Source organism: Aethalodelphis obliquidens, unplaced genomic scaffold, assembly GCF_003676395.1.
Source record: "Aethalodelphis obliquidens isolate GAN/ISIS:26980383/991018 unplaced genomic scaffold, ASM367639v1 scaffold13, whole genome shotgun sequence".
Lineage (NCBI taxonomy): Eukaryota > Metazoa > Chordata > Mammalia > Artiodactyla > Delphinidae > Aethalodelphis > Aethalodelphis obliquidens.
Window position 1 is genome coordinate 7497937 of NW_020837957.1, and position 24642 is coordinate 7522578.

At 33.8% G+C, this 24642-nt stretch overlaps 1 protein-coding gene across 2 annotated transcripts in view; it reads right to left on the minus strand.

Moving 5' to 3' along the window:
- Nucleotides 1–24642, minus strand: part of ANKRD13C (ankyrin repeat domain 13C) — an 80847-nt gene that overhangs the window by 15347 nt on the left and 40858 nt on the right. For both annotated transcript variants that reach the window (XM_027114046.1, XM_027114047.1), the window contains 4 exons: nt 20293–20359; nt 15990–16134; nt 10063–10194; nt 6768–6929 (listed from right to left, as the gene is read on the minus strand). In XM_027114046.1, coding sequence (XP_026969847.1) covers nt 6768–6929; nt 10063–10194; nt 15990–16134; nt 20293–20359 — 506 coding nt within the window. The remainder of the gene's footprint in view (nt 1–6767; nt 6930–10062; nt 10195–15989; nt 16135–20292; nt 20360–24642) is intronic.

The following is a 24642-nucleotide window of genomic DNA, read 5'->3' on the forward strand; positions in this document are numbered from 1 at the left end:
ATGAGCTTACAAAAAACTGAGTAATACAGGGGTTCAGAAAAGAGAGCAGTTTTCTATAGACAATAAATCGAGACTAGGGGATTGAGGCTCAAATTTAAATGAAAAGAAAATAAAAAGAATATTTTGGACAGAGAGAATTAACAGTGAAAACACTAGATTGATTTGAACTAGGGAGGAAAGTTCAAAAGGGAGATCAACAACAGTGGTAAAGGTCATATCAGATTTAAAACTTACACCTCATCTTTGTTAACTAAGAGCTTGGATCACAATAGGATGAATTGGCAATAAAGAACTAAGGGAGTGGCAGTAGAAATCGAAAATTGCTAAGGAAAAACCACAAACTGTAGAGCAAAAGGGCAATAAGTGAAAGACACATAAATAACAAAATGAACAGTAACACTGGGAGAGGATTCCATTCAGAGAAGTATAGTTTCGGATATAATGAGTTTAAGATGTTAATAGGCAGCATATTAGAGTTGTTAAAATCAAGGATTTTGAAGACACAAAAATGAACTGGAATCCCACCCAGCTCCACTACCTGGTAGTTGTGTGAATTGGGGCATGTTATTTATATTATTGTCCATTTAATTCACCTTCAAAATGGGAATATGACCACCCAACTCATAGTTAAGAATTCAAGGAGACAGTGTATGGAAAATCTTAGTGCCTAGCACAGTATAAAGGATTCAGTAAATAATAGTAACTATTTTATACTTGGAAGTTCCTAGAGGGCAGTTACAAAAAGAAAAGGAGAGAAATCATATTTAGAGATAATGGTTTAAGAATTCTCTGACTAACTAAATGAAAAGTAATAAAACAGAGGACTAATGACTGAGTCCTAAAAACTACACAGATTTGCCAGGGGGGAGGGCGGAGAGGACAGAAGGGAGCCAGATATTAATCAATAAGGGAAAAGAAAAAAACATAGCATCAAGTATCATGACAAGATACAAGACAAGTATCAAGTATCATGACAAGATGCAAGACAAGTATCATGGAAGTGAAAAGGCTGTTTCAATATCATGACAAAGACTTTAAAGGGAAAGAAGCCTGAAAAAAAGGCCACAGATTTTGTTGGTTAGAAATCATTGATGATCTCTGAGTAGCAACAGAAGAATAGGGGAAGAAGGGAAACTAACAGTTTTTGAGCATCAGGCAATATGAAAGATGACGTTCTGCCCTTGAGAAGTTTACAAAGAGACACACAGGAAGTAGATAATTATAATCCAGGATGGGTGTGCTATGATAGAGGGATCAAGAGGATGGCATAAAAGCACTGAGAAGAGGTTTCTCTGACCCAGATTGGGGTAGCCAAAAAGATGTGCCAGCAATGGTGGTTCCTGGTGGAGAAGTCTAAGAGAAAGAGAACAAAATAACCAAATGAAGGACATTGAGAAAAGTACAATGGTGAGAAAAAGCATGCTGTACTGGGAAACTACAAGTGTGGTGCTATTTTTCCCTTCATGTGTAGCATACATATATACCTATACAAGGCAAGAGGGCAAGACACAGAAGAGAAAAAGTAGTTTGAAAGCGTTTTGTGCACTAAGTAGATTGTATTTTACTCAGAAAGCAATGGACGAATATTTTGAGCAATATAATGTTTTAGAACACAAACGTTGGAGCCAGACTGACCAAATCCTGGCTTTGCCAATTACTAGCTGACTTTGGACAAATTATTTAACCTCTTTTGTCTCAGTTTAGTCAACTACATAACCTCAGAGGGTCGTTGTAAGGATAAAACTGGCTTGTTAACATAAAATACTTAAAATAGTGCCTGACACATAGTAAATATTCTATACATTTTAGTTATTGAGGCTTTACATAGTTCAATCTATTTCAGAGAGGCATTCTGGTAGCAGTGAGTAAGTTAGGAAGCTATCTCAGTAATCCAAATGAGAAATGATAAGCTATTTCAAAATGGAAGAAGAGAAATAGATTCATGAGATCTTTAGGATTTTGTAATCGATTAGACACAGAGGTTAAAGAAAGCTAAGAAGTCCAAGGACAAATTTCAGATTGCTGGTTTGGGTAATGGTAGTAGATAATAGTGTTACCACTCAAGACAGAGAAAAGAAGAAGAATGAAAAAACTGATCAGATTTAAACATACTAAATCTTAGATACCTATGTTTATCCAAGTGGAGGTAGGCAAAATACTATAGATCTGGTGATTAAGAGACAGGTCAGAATTGAAGGTATATATTGGGTGACAGTTACTAGTTTATGTGGTAACTGAAGCATCAGGTATGTATCTAACAATGAGACATTAGAGAATACTAATTGTCTACTCAATCAATAATCTATCTCCTGTTCTTTGTTGTAAAAGAACCTCCCTACCAATTTTTGGCTGGACACATGACTTCCTAGAGTAAAGACTTCTAGATATCTTTACAGCTAGCTAAATTAGTTACACCTAAGTTCTAACCAATGGGATTTGAGCAGTGATGCATGCAACTTCTGACTGGGTACTCAAACAGAACAGGCATGTCCTCTCTTTCCTAATTACTATTAGCAATTATCATTCCTAATGGTTGGAATGCTAAACAGGTAATAAAACATCGTATACCATGTGAATGAGGGCCAGATCCTAGAAATGGTAGAGAAATAAGACCAAAAAAAAAAAAAAAGGCTAGGTCTGAGATTAACTCACAGAACAAAGAAACCATATAAACTCAGATTTTTCCATGAGAGAAAAATAAACTCCTGTCTTGTTTAAGTTACTGTTATAATCAGCCAAAATTATATCATAACCAATACCAAATACGATATATAAAATGTGATACTACACACAATAGTATGGCACGTGGCAATGGCTATTAACAGAATGACAAATGGGCGTAATAGGTAGTGACTGTCATAAATATTGTGGCAAAACATTAGGTAAAACAGTGTCTTGTGATCCTGCAGAAGGCAGACAAGCTAATAGAAGCTGTAACAAACAGAAGAAATGACTGAAAAAATTTACCACTGATGCTCCAACCCAGAAAGGTTAATCACACCTCCACCCAAATCTCTATCTAACTAAGCAGATCATGGTCAATTTCTCTTTCAGAGCACTGCTTAAAATTGTCTACTCTTTTGTCTACTCTTGCTTCCAGTCTATTTAATACCTATATATATTTAATACCTGTATATACATTTGGCTATAACTGAGTGTTTATATATATATATATAATATATATTAAATTACATATATATTAAATCACATATATATTATCATATATACATATATAAGATATATATTATCATAGTAAAGACTCATTTTCCTGGCATGATTAGATAATGCGGCATGTCATATAAGTATATTTTTCCAGGTAATAAAATTCTCTAAGCAGTTTCTACTATTGCCAATAGAATTCTTTCTAAACTATACATTACACATTCCCCATCTTAGTAGAGACTGTAATGAATCTAATTTAACCTTCCACTGAGCACTTTACTTCATCATTATGAATATCAGTTATTATATTTTAATAAGGTCTTTCTTAGTTTATGTTTATTCTAATTGATCCTTTGTTATATACTGATACTCACAGCTGAACCCATCAGTGTTCCCACTATACTGTTCCCATAACTATCTAATGAAACAGGAAGACATGAAGGCTGCCACAGGACACCAGATGGCTTTCTAAGTTTATTTCCCTAAGTCAGTAGGCTCTGTAACTAAAATGAAATCAAACCTTTCCTACATAATTAAATGCAAACTTTTAATGCCTGTTTTTCTTGAAGCATATAAGAAATAGTTTTGATTTATTGCTAGATTTGCTGAATTCTAATATTTTATATGGCAAAATTTTCTGGAAGTTTAACACATTCATGTATTTTATATCTATATATTCTTATTTTGATTTTATATATTAAAAAAGTACATAATCACTAATAGAGTTTAACTCAATATTCTGTATGTATAGCTTGCATACAATTAATGCTTTTATCAATGACTGTCTAAGGTATAAATGGGGCATTACTCCCCCCTCCAACAATAAGTGGTTAGAACAAAGTGGGAAAAAGCACCAAAAGTGGAGGAGCAAGTGTCCATAACTTAAGAATTTCTGAGCACTTAAATTTTACTATAAAAAATATTGTCAAAAATATATACTAAATATTAGAACTGTCTGGAAAGGAGAGGGAAAAGAAGGAGTAGAAATGGCAAAACTAGTTAAAAGGCAAATAATTACTTCCAAGTGTTACCTATAAGCTATTTCTTATAGAAATTAAAACAAATATTTGTCTGAAAAGAAACTCAAAAGCTATTCATTTAGAATAAAGAACATAAATGCATTCTGAAAAGGACATACATTTTTAAGAACTGAAATTCTATTAAAATGTGGCTTTAAAATATAATATTTTCAGGAATTCCCTGGCGGTCCAGTAGTTAGGATTCCACGCTTTCACTGCCAAGGGTGCAGGTTCAATCCCTGGTTGGGGAACTAAGATCCCACAAGCCACACAACATGGCCAAAAATATATATATATATGTACATATATATATATATATATATCTATATATATATATATATGTATATATATATAATATTTTCATGTCTTTTGAAAACAATCATAATAGTCATACATATTTTCTAAGTTCTTGAAATTTTCAATAATGTTCCAAAGCCAAAAACATGCTTTTTACTAATGTGTTCTCTATACATCATTAAAAAAAACACCACAATACTGATTTTGACTACTTTTACCAATAGCAACGTTCTCTCATTCCTTTTACAACTTCAACTTCACAATATTTTGTAAGAATTGCTAAGACGTGTTGAAAATCTGGTTACACACAAAGATGAGACTTTAACAAAGGCAATCTGGGAAGCAATATACTTAGCCCAAGAACAAGAAGAACTTGGGGTAAGGGTCCAAGAATCAAAACCCATCTTTGCTACTTATAGCTTTGTGACTTCAGATATATTAATTTCTTTAAACCTCATTTTCCTTTCTATACAATTGGGCAATGATAGTTATCTCATTAGGTCATTGTGATAATTAAAAATTAAATGAGATGATATATGAAAAAATACTTCACACAATGCCCAGGAACTATTTCCTTTGATCTGATCAGAAGTCAGAAGCTTAATTATTTAATTCATATTATTTAGTTTTATTATATAGACATCTGGGATTAAACTATGTTTTAATTTCAACATGCCAAACTATACGTGATTAAAATGTCATTTAAAGACCCCTTTACCAATTCAAGTGCATCAAGTTACAACCTCTGCCCTAAAGAAAATAAATTTGTGTACTCATCCCAAAATGGTTTGCTGCCAAAATTAAACAAAGGTAGCAATAAGCACCACCACAACAAAATCATTTTTTAAAAAAGAACTGTTATAAAATTTAAATCACATTATAGTCCAAAGAAATGTTCTTTATGTCTGGTTAACAATGGGAAAGGGTAACAGCTTTGTCAAAAGATTAGGCTCATCATTCCCTCTCTTCAATCCATCTCCATTTCTATTTCCTGAGCATATCACATCCTATTACCTCCTACTGATGGAGAGATCAGCAAATACCAGGAGGCTTCTGGAAAATAAAGTCTAGTGAGGCTCTAACCCAAGGACAAAAGAAAAATGAGGACTGCAAAGAGGATCTGGCAGGAAGGGGACACGATCACACTAAACTGGATCACAATTTTAACTTAAACATTTAATGTGGCTTCTTAAGCACTTTACATCCTATACTCACTTAACTAAACTATGGTTGATTCACTCAACACATAAACTTTCTAAACATTAAGATAGATTTGCTGGCACACACGGTATCACCATGAATTAGTTGAGACCTGGCATACTATTCTGAAAAGTTTGTCTATCCTGAAAATGCAATCTGGCACAATACCATAGGGGAGAGGCTAAACATTCAAGGAATTCAAGTCTCCACATAGTAGCCTTTCATCTTTTTCTGACTGTGACTCACATTTTACACTATAACCCAGCAGTCACACATATGCAAGTAGACACAACATACACCCCTGACACTATTGTTTCATAAAGTAATAAGGACCCATACTATGTGCTCTAGTTTTTCCTTATTATCTGAATTTAGATTCTACTTCAAAAAAAAAAAAAGTGGAGGTCACAGCCCACAAATTGAATTCATAATCCACTAAAGGGTCCCAATCCTAGAAAACACTGCTATAAAAAATGTAGTAAAATGTTAACATTTGGGAATCATTTTTTTTCTGGTTTTAAAGTCTAAAATTGTTAAAATAAAAAAAAATTTAAGAAACCCTCCAATTCATCTTACTAGGGAAATAAGATTATAGAGCCAAGTTACCTTGTCTCATATAGCTATGTAGTTCCATGATTTCCCCCCCCCTTTTCCTACTGTCACACAATTCTTTGCATGTACCATGTTTTCAATAAATACATGCTGAATAAAAAAATTATGGGAAGGTATAGGCTAGAAATGACTTCATAAAGTAGGTAGATTTTTAGCCAGGTCTTCACAGCAGCAGCAGATTTCAGTTGGTGAAGTAGGAAAAAAAAAATATATATATATATGCAAAGGGACATGGATTAAAAATTAACACCAGGTTTTATGCTTACAAAACGATTTTAATCTATTTATTAGTGAAGACTCAAAGATCAAGAACAGGTTCACAAAAAATCACCAAAGACTGTATCACAGAAAAATAAAAGGTGATACATGGTAAACAAAACCTATGAGCATACTTATATAAACTCACTGAATGCCAGGAATGAAGTCTACCCCCTCTCTCTTTAGAACATTATAAATTAAGAAAAGTAAAAGTTATACCTCAAAATTCTGCTCCATTATGTTTCCACCTTTACTCAAACTCTCCATAATGGCTTTATTTCGAAGAATATCTTCTTCACTGAGATGTTCTCTTCTTTTTCTTGATTCTAAAACAAGTCCATTCACCAGATAAAAGTCGGCCAAAAAGTTTCCTACCCTTTCCTAAAGCAAAATCAAATATTTCAAAATAATAAAGTTTATCTTAGATTTTTTTAAAATTTTGAAGTAATACACAGTTTCTTCATAAACATATAACATCCCTCTGGTACTTGAAATTATCAAATTATCTTATACATTCTATTAAGCTAAAAAATACATAAAATTACACATTTCAAATTTGTAAAGGAAAATTTAAAACACACAAGATGTATGGTAGTTAATCTGCAAATGAATTAAGTGTAAGTAAAAACAACACATAGTATTCCTTTAGAATCTACTCCCAAGTAGCACAAAACTATCTGACAACTTAATTTAGCTAATAGTCAAATATCATGAGTTACAAGGAGGGGTCAGGGATAATTAATGTTCCCATTTTATAGATAGAAAAAAATGGAATAAAAAGAAATAAAAATTTCTAGTACAACTAAAATTAATTACCTGTTCCAGTATTCTCTAACAGGCCCAAACTTCAAATTACAGTTGCTTGCTTCTTTCAACAGTGGGAGAACAACCAAGTAGTTTTGCTCATCAATATAATTATGTATTTATATTATGGATTGGGGATAGGGAAACTCAAATGGATTAAAAGGACATCAAGAAAAGAGGGCTCCTTCAACATTAACCTTCACCTTTTTCCAGACCCACAGGTGGTCAGAGTTTGAAATAACTTACCTCAGAAAACATGATCAGTAACTACTGAAAATAAGCTTCCCATTTCTACCTGCATGCAGATCACTTGCTCTCCTCTTGCTGCTGTTTTCTGGCATTCCAAAACTAAGTGTTTATTGTTGCTTCCATTTCCACCTTGCTTTTGGTGGCTTCCTTACCAGTCATTAGAAAGCAAGGCATTCTGTACCTGTTTCTACCTACAAAATGGGAACCATAAGCATTACTGACTCCCTCCTTACCTGTCAAAGACTTAAGAAGATCACCTAGACACTCTTCAAGAGCTTTGAGCTGCTTAGCAGTAGCACTAGATGAACAGCAGCTTCAATTTTTATCTTCTCTTGAAGTGATCCTTCTAATGCTGTCCAGAAGAACAGAGTACAAACAAATAAGACTTCAAGCCAACAAATGGATTGCAATGTAGGATCTCACAACTGGGAATCCTATAATGGTACTTGTTGCCAAATAGGCTTAGAGAGGAAAATTGATGAACCTAGATCTCACAGTGAGAATTTTTCTGTGGTTGGGAAACACTCAAGTGATAATGATCAATTTTTGAAATCTTATAATGAAAAAGCATTTATTAAAAATAAATCATATCAATAAAAAAATTTAAATGTATATTCCCCATAATCCAGCCATTCCATTTCTTGCTATCTATAAAAGACAATGCAAAGGCATGTAAAAGGATAGTAAACATAACATCATTTATAGTGGGAGAAAACTGGACACAAATGTGTGTCCATCTAAATGTCCAAAAATAAGAGACTGGATAAATAAATTACAACATATCCATACTATGGAATACTATGCAGTTGCTAAAAAGAATGAAGTAATACTACTGAAAACACTTCTAAGACATTGGGGGAAAAAAAGTTGCAAAACAATAGATAAAATGACACTTTATGAAAAATAAACCTATCAATCATAAATAGATATTTATGTACATAAAGCATAAAGAAAGGTCTGGGGGGTATACAGCTGGATAACCTTCTGCAAAGGACTCTGGGATTGTGAGTAGTGGTCAAGGGAGATTTTTCAGCTTTATGTGTAAGACTGTGTGGTGGTTAATTTTATGTCAGTTTGCCTAGACTATGATGTCCAACTGTTCAATCAAACACCAGTCTAGATGTTGCTACAAAGGCTTTTTCTTTTTTTTGGCTGTGCTGTACAGCTTGCAGGATCTTAGTTCCCCAACGAGGGATTGAACCCAGGCCACAGTGGTGAAAGCACTGAGTCCTAACCACTGGACCACCAGGGAATTCCATGAAGGCATTTTTTAGATTAATTAAAATTTACATCAGCAGACTTGAAGTAAAGCAGATTACCCTCCATAATATGGAAAGGCCATATCCAATCAAATGTAGGCCTTAAGAGCAAAGACTAAGGTTTCCCAAAGGAAAAGCAATTCTGCCTCAAGACTGCAACACAGAAACCCTGCCTGAGATTCTAGCCTGCAGATTTCAAACTCAAGACCATATCAACTCTCCCCTGAATTTCCAGCTGCTAGACTGCTCTAAAAATTTCAGACTTACCAGCCTCTACATTCACACAAGCTAATTCCTTAAAATAAATCAATCTCTCCCTCACCCTTCTCTCCTTCTGTCTATAGGTATATATACATCTATATGCAGATATATACACATACACAGAGAGATACAGAACTCCTACTGATTTTGTTTCTCAAAGAACCCTGACTATTACAGGCTATTTTTGTCTTTCTAATGAGGATATATTCATTTCTACTGTGTGTAATAAAAGATAAATAGAATTCTTAAAATCTTGTCCCTTACCTAATGTGTTACTTATTCTTGACTTTAAAATTTTATAAGATGCTTCTTCATACATGCAACTAAAAACTGTTTGAATATATTTTGAACATATTATATTTGAAATATTATATATTATATAACCTCTTGCTGACAGATGAAATGGGAATTATGGAAAGAATTTACAATTCACTAATGGGGAAACCGCCACTGAGATTTAATTTAATTACAGTGTTGTAGAAATGTAAGCTTATTTAATTTTAGTCAAATATATGGAATACTGAGGGACAGATACTGGGTAAGTAAATAGTTTAAAATTCTAAAAGAAGAAAGAAAAAAGGTCCAGAGAAATGAATTTAAAAGTATATGCTTCTTTGTGGTCTTCCTAAGAAAAAAAGCATTAGAAATATAATGGAACCATGTGAAGACATTGTTCCCTGTATAATAACAAGGCAACAAACAACAAGAATATTTTTCAACATAAAATTCAAATGAACTAAACTTTCTCTCCTGGCTTCTCCTATCTTCCAACTCTGTAACCAACCAATATAATTCCCTATTTGGGTTCAAAGAGAAGAGAATAAACTACTTGAAAACAAGTAAGTAAGATACTTCTTTCTACCTGTATTTCCATCACATTATTTTGACAACATTAAATACTAAACAATTTTTAAAGTGTAAAAATCTCGATTTGCACATACTGTTTTATCTTCCCGAAAAAGCCATCCTGTTTGGGCACGCGTGAAAGAAATTGATTTGGTTGATAAAGTTGCAGAGTAAATATCACTACTCATTAAAATGTCAACCTCTTCTTCTGTTTCCATCTCTGATTCCTGGGGTGGGGGCAAAAGGTAAATATAAGAATCTAGGTTTTCAGAGGTTTTTAGCGCCACATATGAAAATGTCAACAATTAAAACGTTACAGATTTCAAAAAACAAAAAGGACCAATTCTAAAAAAATGTGAAGTGCTAGTTACTCTAAAAACAATTACAGAAGTGTAAACTTCATATAACTAAATAAGTTAGAATTATAACTAATTATGAATCTAAAAATACAGGACACATAAAAAGGGTACTCACACTCTTCCAGATATGTAATGGAAACAATACTAGATTACCCATTACAGAAGTACAAAGTATGCAGAGTAATTGTAAAAGATTACTTTAAGAATTAAGTAGACACGTCTGAGACAAAATGCCTGTAAGAAGGTTTTGTTTTCTTTAAGTATAAATGAACCTTACTTTAGTTCTTTTTAATCTAAAGACCCACCACTATGAGCCTTTCTTTCCCAATAGTTTTAAGTGGAAGGAAGGAAGGGAAGGAGGAAAGGAGAGAGGTGATAAGGAAGGAAAAAAGGAAAGGAGGCCACATGGGATCTTCTCTATACACCTTATAGAAAGAAAAGAAATCCATAAATATCAACTCATAATTTCCAAACTCAATTAGCAGCCTTGCTTCAACATATTCCCCAGTGCTGGCATAAAATAATTGATCGATAATTATTTTTTAAAAGAGAAAGCTTTGTGCTTGTTTCAGGGACAGAAAACTAAGAGACCAGGTACAGAAGAGTAAATGAGTAGGCATTAGATGAGGCTCTATTCTAAATATAATAGGCCAAGAGAGATTCTCTGATATTTAGGACCCCAGAATCCGAAGAAAAGAGGGAGAAAAAAGGCAGAACCTAGAGAGTTGACTGGAGAATGAGAACCATCCATAAGGTTTCCAATAAGTAGAGGCTCTATTTTCCCTACCTCCTGATTTCTAGATTCCCAGGAGGCCCATTTTCTATTCATCACCACAAACTTTCACCCAGATATAGCCCATTTCCTTCACCCTTACAAGTGAGGGATAGAAAATCTTGACATTAATGCTAAGGCTGTAACAGGTGAAAATGTATTCCTGGTAACCCAAACTAATTCTGAACACAATTTCCTAAAGAGAAATTTTGACTGGCATAGATTGTACAGAACTGTTAACCATCATGATGTAAATATATTACAAATCAATTAGGATTTTATGTACTAGCTTGGGAACAACACTATATACAACACTACCTATGAAGAAATTTGCCTTAAGTTTCAAACATCCCAATTTCAAATAAACTTTTGAAACATAACTCTTCTGTAAATCATAGACTATCTCCTAACCACATCATTGAAAAAGACCTGTTGTTAATTACATTCATTCAACAAACATTTAATGAACAATTATTACTTATGTATACATATTAGGATAAAAAACAAGTATTCCCTGCCCTGAGGATTATTGCTCAAAATCTAGCATTTCTGTATTCTTTTAGACATAAAATACACACACATATACCCTAAATACCAGACCACTGGTGATCTCATTGATACTATAACATCAGCTAATACTTACACTACTAGCCTTAATCTCTGGCTTCTCTTTTAGTACTGTCTTTCCAACTCATCTATTGCCCAGTTAGCTATCCTGTTGTTATTTAAAACATAAGAATTCGAATTATTTAGTACATATATGAGAGTCTAGAATAAGGGTCAGCAGACTGTGGCCAGCAGTCAAATCCAGTCCACCATCTGTTTTTCAAGTAAAATTTTATTAGAATACAGCCATACTCATTCATTTATATATTGTCTCTGGTGGCTTTTATGTTAATAACAGCAGAGGTGAGCAGTTGTGACAGAGACCATATGACCTGCAAATATATTTAAATATCTAAAATACTGACTCTCTCCCTTTACAGAAAGATTCTGCCAAACTCTAACTAGAATGTACTGATGCTGTATTAGGTACCAGAGACTACAACTAAAAAAACCCCAAACCTCTGAGAAGCTTAGCCCCAAGAAAGAAGAAAGCCATATAGACAAAAACAGCATTAGAAGCTCTATGGTACCACATTAGTGAGAACATCAAAACAATGGTCACTTGGCAGATGAGGAAGTAACACTAAGTAGGTGCCCCACCAGGGTGAGGGTACAAGAAGAAGGGTATCCCCAGAATTGGAAACAATATGAACAAAGGAATGAAACACTAAATAGCCTGGAAAAAATTGCAAAGAGTTCAGCATGAAGGTATCTATGATAACAGGGTAAGAAAAAGGCTGGAAAAATGAACAAAAGCCAGGTCACAGAAGGAACCATGGCATGCTAAGGAACTTGGATTTCATTCTTCAGGCAACAGGGAACTTTTAAAGTGTCTTTAAGGAAGACAAATGTCATGAATTTGTTTTCAATGTTCAACCTATCTCCAATATGTGAAATAATTTAAAAGCAGACAAGAAGGGGGCCAGGAAGATCATTTATGAGACTTTTGTGACAGTCCAGTTGACATAATGAATACCTAAATTATGGCAATAACAGCATGAATAAAAAAGGGATAATTATAAGACATGAGGGAGACAAGAATAACCACACATGTTCTCTAATTAGGAAACGTGAGAATACAAGAAAAGATGTCAAAAAAAACCTCCAATTTTTCTCACTGAACAGAGAATGATATCAATCACCAAAGGAAAGAAAATGGGAGAACGGGCACCTTAAAGGGAAAACAATGAGTTAAGTCTTAAATAAGCTAAGTTTTGAGGTAACTAGGAGACACACAGGCTATCCATTAGGCATTTAAATAGATAGGTCCCCACTCAGAAGATCTGAGTTACAAATATATACTTGTGAACTATCAACTGATAAGAAGTAGTGAGAGCTGTGGGAATGGAAGAGATTATTCTGGCAATTTGTAAAAATGAGAACATCAAGCGCATATCAATATTCAAGAAGTGAGCAGAGAAAAGGAAACAGGCAAAAGAGAGTAAGAAGGAGATATGGGAAAAGAACATCTAATGATCAAGGTCAAGTCACAAGGAAATGCAAATTTTAAGAACTGAGTTACCGGTAATAGCAAATACTTCAGAGAAGTCTATATAAAGAGAAGGTTGAAACAAATACACTGCTTTTAGCAACAGATCCAATATGAAGGTCATCTAAAACCCCAAACCTGTTTCCTTTTCCAAATGCCCCAATTCTATCTGTGGCACCACCATCATTTACTCTGTATTGTAGTCTGTTCAGTGTGCAATAGCATCATGCTTAAAAAAACAAGGTACATACCTTAATTTAAAAATACTTTATTGCTGGGACTTCCCTGGTGGCACAGTGGTTAAGATCTGCCTGCCAATGCAGGGGACACAGGTTTGATCCCTGGTCCAGGAAGATGCCACATGCTGCAGAGCAACCAAGCCCGTGCGCCACAACTACTGAGCCTGTGCTCTAGACCCGTTGAGCCACAACTACTGAGCCCGTGTGCCACAACTACTGAAGCTCGTGTGCCTAGAGACCGCACTCCGCAACAAGAGAAGTCACTGCAATGAGAAGCCCATGCACTGGCAACAAAGAGTAGCCCTGGCTTGCCGCAACTAGAGAAAGCCCACACACAGCAACGAAGACCCAAAGCAGCCAAAAAATAAATTTAAAAAAAACCACAAAACTTTATTGCTAAAAAATGCTAATCATCATCTGAACCTTCAGCAAGTCATAATCTGTTTGCTGGTAGAGGAGTCAAAATATTTCGAGAATTACCAAAATGTGACACAGAGACACAAAGTAAGCAAATGCTGTTGGAAAAATGGCACCAATAGACTTGCTCAACACAGGGTTGCCACAGACCTTCAATTTGTAAAAAACGCAATATCTGTGACGTGCAATGAAGCGAAGTATGCCTATAACCATAAAAACACATATTTTCCCCCCTTCCATTCTCTCCCTTTTCCAATCCATCTTGCATACTAGCTGTGTGATCTTAGCGATATCTTTTAACATTTATAAGCCTCAATATTTTCATCTATAAAATAGAGATGGTACTATTTAGACAGGTTATTTTAAGGATTTAATAAAAGAGCTTTAAAGTATTTATAGTTCCAGTATGCTGGCATTTAATGCTTAATATATGATAGTAATTGATATACAGTTTGCCCTCCATAACTGCAGGTTCCGCATCTGCAGATTCAACCAACCAGGGATCAAAAATATTTGGAGAAAAAAAAATTCCAGAAAGTTCCAGAAAGCAAAACTTAAATTTGCCACACAGGCAACTAGTTACAAGGTATTTACACTGTATTTACAACTATTTACCTAGGCTTTACATTGTATTAAGTATTATAAGTAATCTAGAGATGAATTAAAGTATATTGGAGGATGTGTGTAGCTTATATGCAAATACTACACCATTTTATATAAGGGACTTGAGCATCTGTGGATTTTGGTATCCTTGGGGATTCCTAGAATCAATCCCCGCAGATACCAGGAGACAAACTGTATACTATTAATACAATGCCACTATCCATAGCACCTAGCAGTGTCTAGCATTTATTAGGTCCTTGATAAAATGTTTGAGGAAGAGAGGGAAGGAGGAAAAGTCAAAAAACTATTATATATAAGATTAATTCATTTAAATTACTTTTTGATCAAATCAATCCCTTGTTTAAGAATCTATGACTCTCTATTGCCAACTATAACAGATCCTAAATTATTTTATCTGGCTGTTAAGGCCTTCCATAAATCATGTTCCTATGCTCAGTAAGAGAAACCTTCACTGCAGTCAGATAGATTGCTTTTCTGTTTCCCAAATAAACCATTCTTAGTCCTACTTTCCTGACTTTACTCATCCTGTTTCCCCCACAAGGAATGTCTTTTTTTCTTCTCTTCGAATCCAACTCTTCCTTGCTCAGTGCCAGTTAGGAAACTATTTATTTCAATAGTACACATACAAGGTAACTAAATATCAACAGATATGACAGTAGGAGGGTCTAATCTAAGAGATGTTGAGGAAGGGGTCACAAGATGTGGTAAACGTAAGGAAAGGAAATGGTGAAAAATAAAAGCCACAGTGACAAAACAAAATATTGACCTAAAAACATTTGTAAGGCTATCAGTGATATATATAGATACTAGAAAAGCTTTTTCTTTGGTTTATAAGCATTCAGGGAACAACAGATATAAGATCATGGTGAATATGGTCTCTCAAAGGTCGTTGTGAAGGCAATTCACATGGTGTTTAGATATGGTGTTTAGAAGGGGTATAATTTTGTACTTTAAGAGTGGAAAGACGGAGAAAAGAAAGGTGGCCAAAGAGTTGGGAAAAGTAAAACGGTACAGACAGAAAGCCAAGAGAGGTGTTCATATTAAAGAGGTAGAGATGGTTCACAACAATAAAAGAAACTAAGATAGGAAGATAAATGGGGACAGGGCCAGAACAGGTTCAACAAATGAGAACTATGAGAAGTTAGGGTTTATTTAACTAGGAGATCATCAGTGAATTAAGAGCAAACAGACTCAGTGGATTAGTCAGGATAGAGAACAGATGATAAAACTTTTTTAAAAAGCAAGAGGTAAGAAAATCAAAGCTTTAGGAATGAACCATCTCAATTATGCCTTACGCCTTTTAAAACAATTACACCGAGGCTTGGTTGCATACACAGACTTCTTTTATTTTTTTAGCCGCACCCCGTGGCATGTGGGATCTTAGTTCCCCAACTAGGGATCGAACCCTCACCCCTTGCATTGGAAGGCGGAGTCTTAACCACTGGACCACAGGGGAAATCCCTACACAGACATTTTTAAACCATTTACAGGAATACTGATAAGACAACATGCTCACCTCATGGTGTATTCGCTGATAAACTTTTTGTTCATTGTCTAATACTACAAAAGATTCAGAGGGTGCCGCATCCCCATTGAAAATGAAGCTTAAATCCCCTCGTTGGCACTTCATGTCAGTAAAGTCTATGAGAGTAGTGTCAAGCCTGTGAAAGATGGATAGATGAGAAATTCTGACAAATAAAATTTCAATAAAACTTCATATTAATTAAACAAGTTTTGCTCCTTCTAAACTCAAACCAAGATGCTAATACCATATTTCAAAATCAAATTTATAGATAAAAGCTAAATTTAAAATATCTCATTAAAAAACACCAAAAGAATATTTAAATATATATTCAATTTTATCTATATTTCATTTTTCTGAATATATACTTCATTAATCCAGCAAGAAAAAGGTTGTTTCCCCATTGTTGATGCATTTCTCTAACTGTACCCTTATTCTCTACCATTTCCTATACTGTAGCTACTCCATAAAAGTTACTTCAAGGGGGAAGGGCAGAAAAGGAAACCAGACCTGTGTAACATTCTCTGATACTTTCAAGACCAAGTTGCTAGCTCGGCAGAGTACAGCTGACCCTTGAACACCAGGGTTTGGGGAGCTGACCCACATCCCCTCCACATGTAACTTTACAGTCGGCCCTCCATATGCACATTTCCACATCCTCAGATTCAACCAACCTTGGATCATGTAGTACTGTAGTACGTATTTCTTGAAAAAGATCTACGTATAAGTGGGCCCAAGTAGTTCAAAACGGTATTGTTCAAAGGTCAACTGTATATAAGAGAGGTATAGCCATGGACAGACCACATTCTTAGACTAAGGACTGTGTCTCCACAGTCTTGTCCTTATGATCTGCATCTATGCTTATGCTTGGTACCAAACCTTGCTTCATCCTTCAACTCGATAAACCATTTAACTTACTCTAAATTCTTGGCCTTTCTGCTTGACTTCCCAGATTCAGATTAGCATTCTTTTTCCCAGCATTTTCTTTTCCAACATCTCCACAGCCTGAAAACATTATGGATCGTTCCTATGGCAAATATTCATGGACTCACACACTTGGATGTTTGCTGTGCTCATTATAACCAAGACCTGGCATGGTCGACCCAGTGGGTTGGTCTCAAATAAAATCTACAAATCACTACTTGCTGAAATTTGGGAGAATAATGGAATGGAAAAGTTCACAAGTACCCTGAAGTGCTTCAATCTTGCACAAGGCTTTGTAGGAGAAGCTGAAAAATGGAGCATATTTCGCATGCAAAAGAATAACTAGGGTTACATATAATTTATCACCAAAACTAGTAGTTTTTAAAGGTGAAGGTGATACTGTTAATAATTTTACCAGGACAACAGAGGTGAACAGGGAAATATGGTTATCCTATGTATAAGAGGCTCTTTTCTGAGCCATATAAAATATACACACCCCTCAGAACCGAATAAGAAGTCCTAAAAAGAAAACCAAGTCACCAACTCCTATATGAGTGAACACTACCTGCTGCTTTACAGTTGAATTCTAGCCCCTGGTCCTCTTCCAGTAGCCTGCTACTGTACTACTGGTGCCTGTACTACTAAACATATCCTGTTATTGCTTGTACATGTGGCGTAAGAGAAAATAATGCCAGTAAAAGGGGCTTATCCTCCACCTCTATAAGATGCAGGCTACTGAAGTCTCAAAAAAGGAACAGATCATTTTACATGCATGGCCTATTTGGACTCCAAGCTTCAGCTACCAGGGAACTCTATACCCCACCAAAAAAAGAAGAAAAGGGCCAGAACAGTCTTTTGCCTCCATTCCCTTCTTGCCCATCCTGGGTGAGGGTAGTAGTGGGTTGCAAGGGGTGGGGATAGGAAATGTGAGAGAAGAGATGTACAGAGAGACAAAGACAGACTGACACTGGCAACATTTGAGCCCTTAAATCTAATTTATCATAATGATATAATTTATAATATAATTTTTTATATAATTTATCACAATGATATTTTAATGTATTAACTAGTCCTTGGCTTTCAGCTTATAAGCCTAAATACTTTTAATTTTGCCATGTAATTCACCATGAAGAACAAAAAATTCTTTATACAAATGCAAAGATTTGAGTAGAACACGTTCTGTTTCAGATAAAAACTTGAAAAATGCCCAAGTAACAGTGAAAAGGAAATAGGGCCTACTCGAAATAGGAAGAGCCTGACTGGAAAGTTTGCAATGATTATTTTAGTCAGTGGTTATATGTAACCTCAAAATTATTAACAGTGAAAATATTTGTTAGTATTCTCAACAATAAAGTTGCCCACACTTTCCTATTTCTACTAAAGTATTAATTTCTCTTTGACAACAAAGAAGATACTTTTTTTTTTTTTTGGCCACACGGCCTGCAGAATCTTAGTTTCCCGACCAGGGATGGAACCCGTGCCCTTGGCAGTGAATGCGTGGAGTCCTAACCACTGGAACACCAAGGAATTCCCAAAGAAGATACTTTAAATTATCACATAACTGTCAGGAGATACAAGTAAAATTCATTTGAAGTGATGTTTAAAAGAACTAATCATCTCCTGATGTTTAAATTTGAAAGTTTTTATTTAATGTTAACAAACTTCTTTTTCTTTAAAATAATTCTTCATCTATGCAAAAAACCTTTGTCATACATCCTAAAATGCAGCTTCTCCATTAATCTAGTAAACTTTGTTTGATAACTAGCACTTTGAACCTGTCACATTTCTCCCTCAACCTCGGCTGCTAGTAAGTCCCAGGTTTCAGAGTCTTGCTAAACTGCAGTAGCTTCCCTTAAACTACATTCTTTGACACAATTATTCTCTCTCAGCCTCTTATTCTCATGTCTCTATCTTAACCATTTTGTGGTTTTTTTATCATCTATATTTATTAGGTAATATGCATCATGTCATTTACTTTTAAAAGTCATATATAAATGTGAAACAATTTTTTAAAAGAAAGAAGCTCCTTTTCTCCTAAGTTTAAGAATCAAACAGAACTAAAACTAACCTTTAGTTAAAGTAGCACATGGAAGATAATACTATTCTCCCAAGTTATGTACTAACTTTGGCAAGCACCTATATTAAGCATTTTTAAACTGATAATTTTTTAATAACCATAACATATTGCTAACAATAGGCTACTGAATTAAATCTACATCATTATCAAATCCTTTCCTAGTTTTCTAATCTATACTTTTCTGTATTTTCCAAGGTTTCTATAATGACCATGAATTTAATGTGCATGAACACTTTCATCATCAGAAACATCTGAGGAGGTTATTTTTAAAAACAAAATCACAGAAACTTCTACCTTAATAGAATTTTGCTGGAGAATAATGACCCTAGAACTTACTTCCATCTAAAGGTTATCTCTTCATTATAATTCAACATATTGAACAATAAATCTCATAAAGAGTTGATTTTTTAAAATTTCTGCCTTGTGACATGATATGATCTGACAGGAAGTCAGAGAGGTCCTGGCTCAGTGATTAATTTGCAATATGCTCATAAAAATCACTTCACTTGTCAGAATGTTCTAATCTATAAAATGAAGAGTTTATATGAGATAACCTTTTAAGACATCTCTAGTTCTAGACCCTTACATATTCAAATTAATATTCTGGATTTTTATAAGATACAGACATGTAAAATTTTATGTATATATAAATATACTAATAGGTATGAATATACTAAAAAGTTGGCATATTCACCAGCATTATATATGGCTTAGATATATATAACTTGTAAATATACCTATATTAACAGAAAGCTAAAGAGATAATGATAAAATCCTGAAATAAATAAAATAGATTCCCTGTGAGATCCAAACATCAATCTTAGTTTTAAAAGGAAACAGAAGAAAATTAAAATTAGCCTTAAAGTGTTCACTAGAATTGATAGATGACTGAACAGATGAATGGCTAGAAGCATGGATGGGTAGACAGGGGAGGGAAGGGTTGGAGAGGGATGGAGGAAAAACAGGACAATAGTTATGTCCTCCTTATGTGTCCCTTATTCCCTACAAAGCTAGGAAGAGGGAAATAACCATCTTAAATCTTCTTCGTGTTATATCATGATCTTCACTCTACTTGCCTTCCAGATAGTCTGTAGTTAAATAATAATACCTTTGTTTTAGTCAAGATTTTATGCCTTTGGTTCCTTATCTGTAGTATCTCAAAGGAGATAAAATATTGTGAATATATTACAACATGTTATAAAATACTACATCCAAGTATAAGCTATTACTACAAAAAGAAAAGCTATCTCTAAATCTCAATTATCTGTTACTCAGAAAAAAATCAAATCACCTTACCTGATATTGATACCTTGTTTGTATATTTTACATGCATCAGAAGGCAGAATTCGGGAAAGTAAAGGCACTGTATTTGTAAAAAGAAAAGGCAAAAAATAACCACCTGAAGTTCAGAGAGATTACAAATTTTTTTAATTAGAAGAAGAGTAATGTAAACATTTTACTATTTCACCAAAATTGTAATAATTTCCTTTAAAATAGTATTTTCCACTTAAAAATAATATACAAAGCAATTTTGAGGAACTTCAAATACCTACTATTTAATTGTAATTGCTGTATAGTTCACCACCACCACCCACCAAACACATGTAAGAGTAGCAGAGTTGATATAATGCCACTCTTGGGTATATATTGTAGGATATTACTGTAAGTTAGAAAACGATGCCCTGCGGTAACTAAACCCTCCTGAATGGGTAACCAGATAAGCCTGGATTCCATCTGATCCTCTAAATATAATTGGATTAAATACCAGAAAAGTAATATGTGTAATAGAAAAAGACACTTTTAGAGCTAGATAGTCGAATTTGAGTCTGAATCCCAAATATGTTGGTTACTTAAGCTCACTGTAGCTCAGTTTCAAAATCCATAAAATGCAATCATACTATTGACTTATAGATTTCTACATTCCAGTGTTGCTTACATTCATATCACAAGCTATATTCTCATAGTTTTTTTATTATTTATTATCGGCTATATTTTGAGGAAATATAAGTTATTCTATGGATAAATAAATCTACATAACAGGCTATATAATTAAACTACCACATACCAAAAAAAGAAAAAAATGTGAAACTCAAAATTCTTGAAATTAAAGATTACATCACATGTACATGTGTATGTACGTGGGTGTGTGTATCTATGTAAGATATATTATATGTATATTTTACAAAACTCTGTGTTTTAAAAATGGGTGATAAATCAACCTGGGTTAGAAAGAAACAAAGACTTTGGAGAAAATTAAGGGCTAGTTTTTTAGTTAACTTTTTCAAAAGCATCAATATTTGCTCACTAACATTAAAGGTATACCAAATATAAAAACGTCTTTTTTAAATCCTTAGAGGTCATTTAATTCAAAATGACTTCCAGCATTGAAGACAGTTTTCTAGACTTATTTTATAAAAGCAAGAAAATTTTACTGCCCAGAGGGAATATCAACTAAGAGTTACCCTGGTCAAAGAACATAAGAAATCATTTTCCAATAAAACTTTTCCTTATATGAAACAATAGAAGTTAAGAAGATTAATAATGGCATAAATCTACGTAAATGATCAAAGCTCCTCTTTCATGCTTATTGAGATCCAGTTTTTCTGTCCTTAAATATTTGGTGTAGCATGAAAAAGACGATTACAAGAAGACAGCATCCTAACAATTTAAATTTAACTTATTACATCTTTTGAAGTAGTACAGTAACCTATAAAAACAAAACTTAGAATCACATACCAATACCCATTTATCAAAAATCAGAAAAGGAGGAAGAGGGGAATGTAGAAAAAAATTAAGAAGCTTAGGGTTTGAAAAGCAAAAGTTAAAAAAAAAAAAGATATCATTGAGAAAAAAAGATTTTAATGCATTCCAAAAATAAAGCAATTTTCATTTTCCCAATTCTGTGATGACTTTTTCTTCCCCAATGTAAACTGAACAATTAGGCTGTCTGTATCTTAAGTTACCTCAGCATAATCTGAGAGTCTAACACAGTACTCCAAAGGCAGCACAATCCTCTGAACTGAAAAATGGAAAGTCTCAAAATTTTAATTTTGGTTTTGCTATCACTTACTCCCTGATTTTAAGAAGAGTTCCTAGGTTGAATGTTTTCCATCTATAATATGCAAAAAACAGTCCCAAATACAAGATGGATATTCTGTAGATTATGAGATAAAGAAAAAAAACTATTAGTTTTTCTGTTGAAACATGCTATATACACATAATGTTAAATTTGTAGTGATTATAAAATTATTTAACACTTTACAGTATCTGAAGGGCTTCCTTCAAAAACATGATTTCATTTCATCTACACCAAAACAAAGGCTTGAAATAGGTGGGGCAGTTATTATTATCCCCATTTTTAAAATGAAGAAACTGAAACTCAGGAAAGTTATGTGATTTGCCATGTCAAACAGTTAGGAGCCAGTACTTCTGATTCCAATTTAAAGCTTTTCCATACCTAAAAACTCAAGCTGGAATAATTCAGTCACCTCCAGACTTGCTATTAACCAAGTCTGAGGCTATTTTCAGCCAAATACTGAAGGAGAAAGAGTAGAGTTTGTGAGCTCCACAACCTCTAAATTAAACTTAACGCCGGACCTCAATATTTCTTAACTTCCTCTTATTTCTAGGTTGCCTTTTTTTTTTTTTTTTTTTTAAATATTAGGGGCTTTAACAAGGGGAGGAACCATGCCTAAACTCTGGGAAAAAGCTTGATAATCAAATCTAATAATAGAGATTATCCAATTTTTTTAATCCAAAGTGTCTAAGCTAAATCTAGCCAATGAGTTTAGTTTTTAAAATTATAGATGACATCTAACCATCAGGTGCTAATAATTTGACATGAAATCAGTAAAAACCTTTATCAACAATGAAACAGATGGGCTGACTTTTTTGCATCAAAGTCAAGTTCTCAAAGAAGCAATACTTTAAACAAGTACCTCAGTGGTTGCATAATGAACTTGATTATGCAACATTTATAATGTGTTTATAACTACAGATCATATGCACAATTTCTGGAGTAATTACATCCATTTCTATTTCTTCATGTAACTGAAATGTCACTTTTAAAATATTTTAGAACATTTTGCTCGGCAACATAAAGTGACTATCTTAGAATTCAAACCACTAACAACTACTAAGACAATCAATTAAAGAGCCAGTACACTCAAGGGACAACCTCAGTTTAGGATCGCCAAGAATGACTGGGGTCTTTACAGACAGAAAAAAACCGTGTGAAAAAACAGTACTCAGGCTTTAGACCAATCTAACTTAGACCTCTTTTACTATACAGTGCTATTACAAACCTTTTTTTCTCTCAGTATTCTAGAACACTGGGACTTCTGAATAATTTATAGAGCATAAAGGACTACGAGAGTTAACAAAACAAAATCATGTGTGATCTTTTTTTTTTGGCTGTGACATGAGGCTTGTAGGATCTCAGTTCCCCAGTCAGGGATTGAACCCAGGACACAGCAGTGAAAGTCCAGAGTCCTAACCACTAGGCCACCAGGGAACTCCCTCATGTGTGATTTTGATGGAGCCAAAACTAGCCTGATGAACTACAGTTGTTAACAATGTTAGAAAAAACTGATTATATTTAGGGATTAAAATTTTACATTTAGAGATTAAACACTAGAAAAACCTTAATCACCCATGCTGTACAGTATTATGCAGCTGTTAAAAAAAAAATGAAGTACTTCCTCATGAACTAAAATGTGAGATACCTATGATATATTAAGTAAACGTGACAAAATTCATAATGATATAATAGTATGATCCCATTAAAAAAAACTAATGCTGAGGATACATATACACATATACATTTATATTTATATATATGTACATACACGTTTGTAAGCATTGAAAAGAGTTTGAAATATTCATATGAAACATTAACAGTGGTTTCTAGAGTTATCAATATCTGATTTATTTTTATGATTATGATCTATTTTTATGATTATTTTGGTGATAATAAGCATTCAAATATCCTTAATATCATAAAGATTAATTCAGATGCTTTAAAAAACACACATAAGCGTACTATATTCAAACCTATATATAGATTACATTAAAAAAATATTTAACCCAAAAGTTAGTGGTTTGGATAGTTGTTTACTTAGTAAAGTAAAGGTCACTAGGATCAAACTTCCTATTTGGACACCAAAGTTTTCTCCCTAAGTAGACTCATGTTTAAAATGGGGAGGAGAGAAAACTTACCTTGCCAAGGTAAATCAATAAATGACTGTAAAATATCTAGGAATTAACGTCTTTCATAAATAAGTGGAAGAGTGTGCAACCAAATAGTATGTTAAAACAGTGGCTATAAAGTATGCAATAAAAGCAGCAAATGTGATTGAAAGATGACAAAACATACAAAATCAATTAATGTTAACCAAATTCTTCACATTCAGGGATCTAAATACTATATGTCAAACTTCCCTAAATTCAGTAATCTAATAATCCCATAATTATTCTTCTCTTCCCTCTGAAAATTCCTTATATTAAATTATTATAATATTTGAACCGGCATTTTATTTAAAAAAAAGAGAATTTTTAATCTTAAAAATAATAATTATGAAAGTTACTAATCAGGTTAGGATAATTAAGTATTACTATAGGGCTTTATAACCATTACATTCAACATGA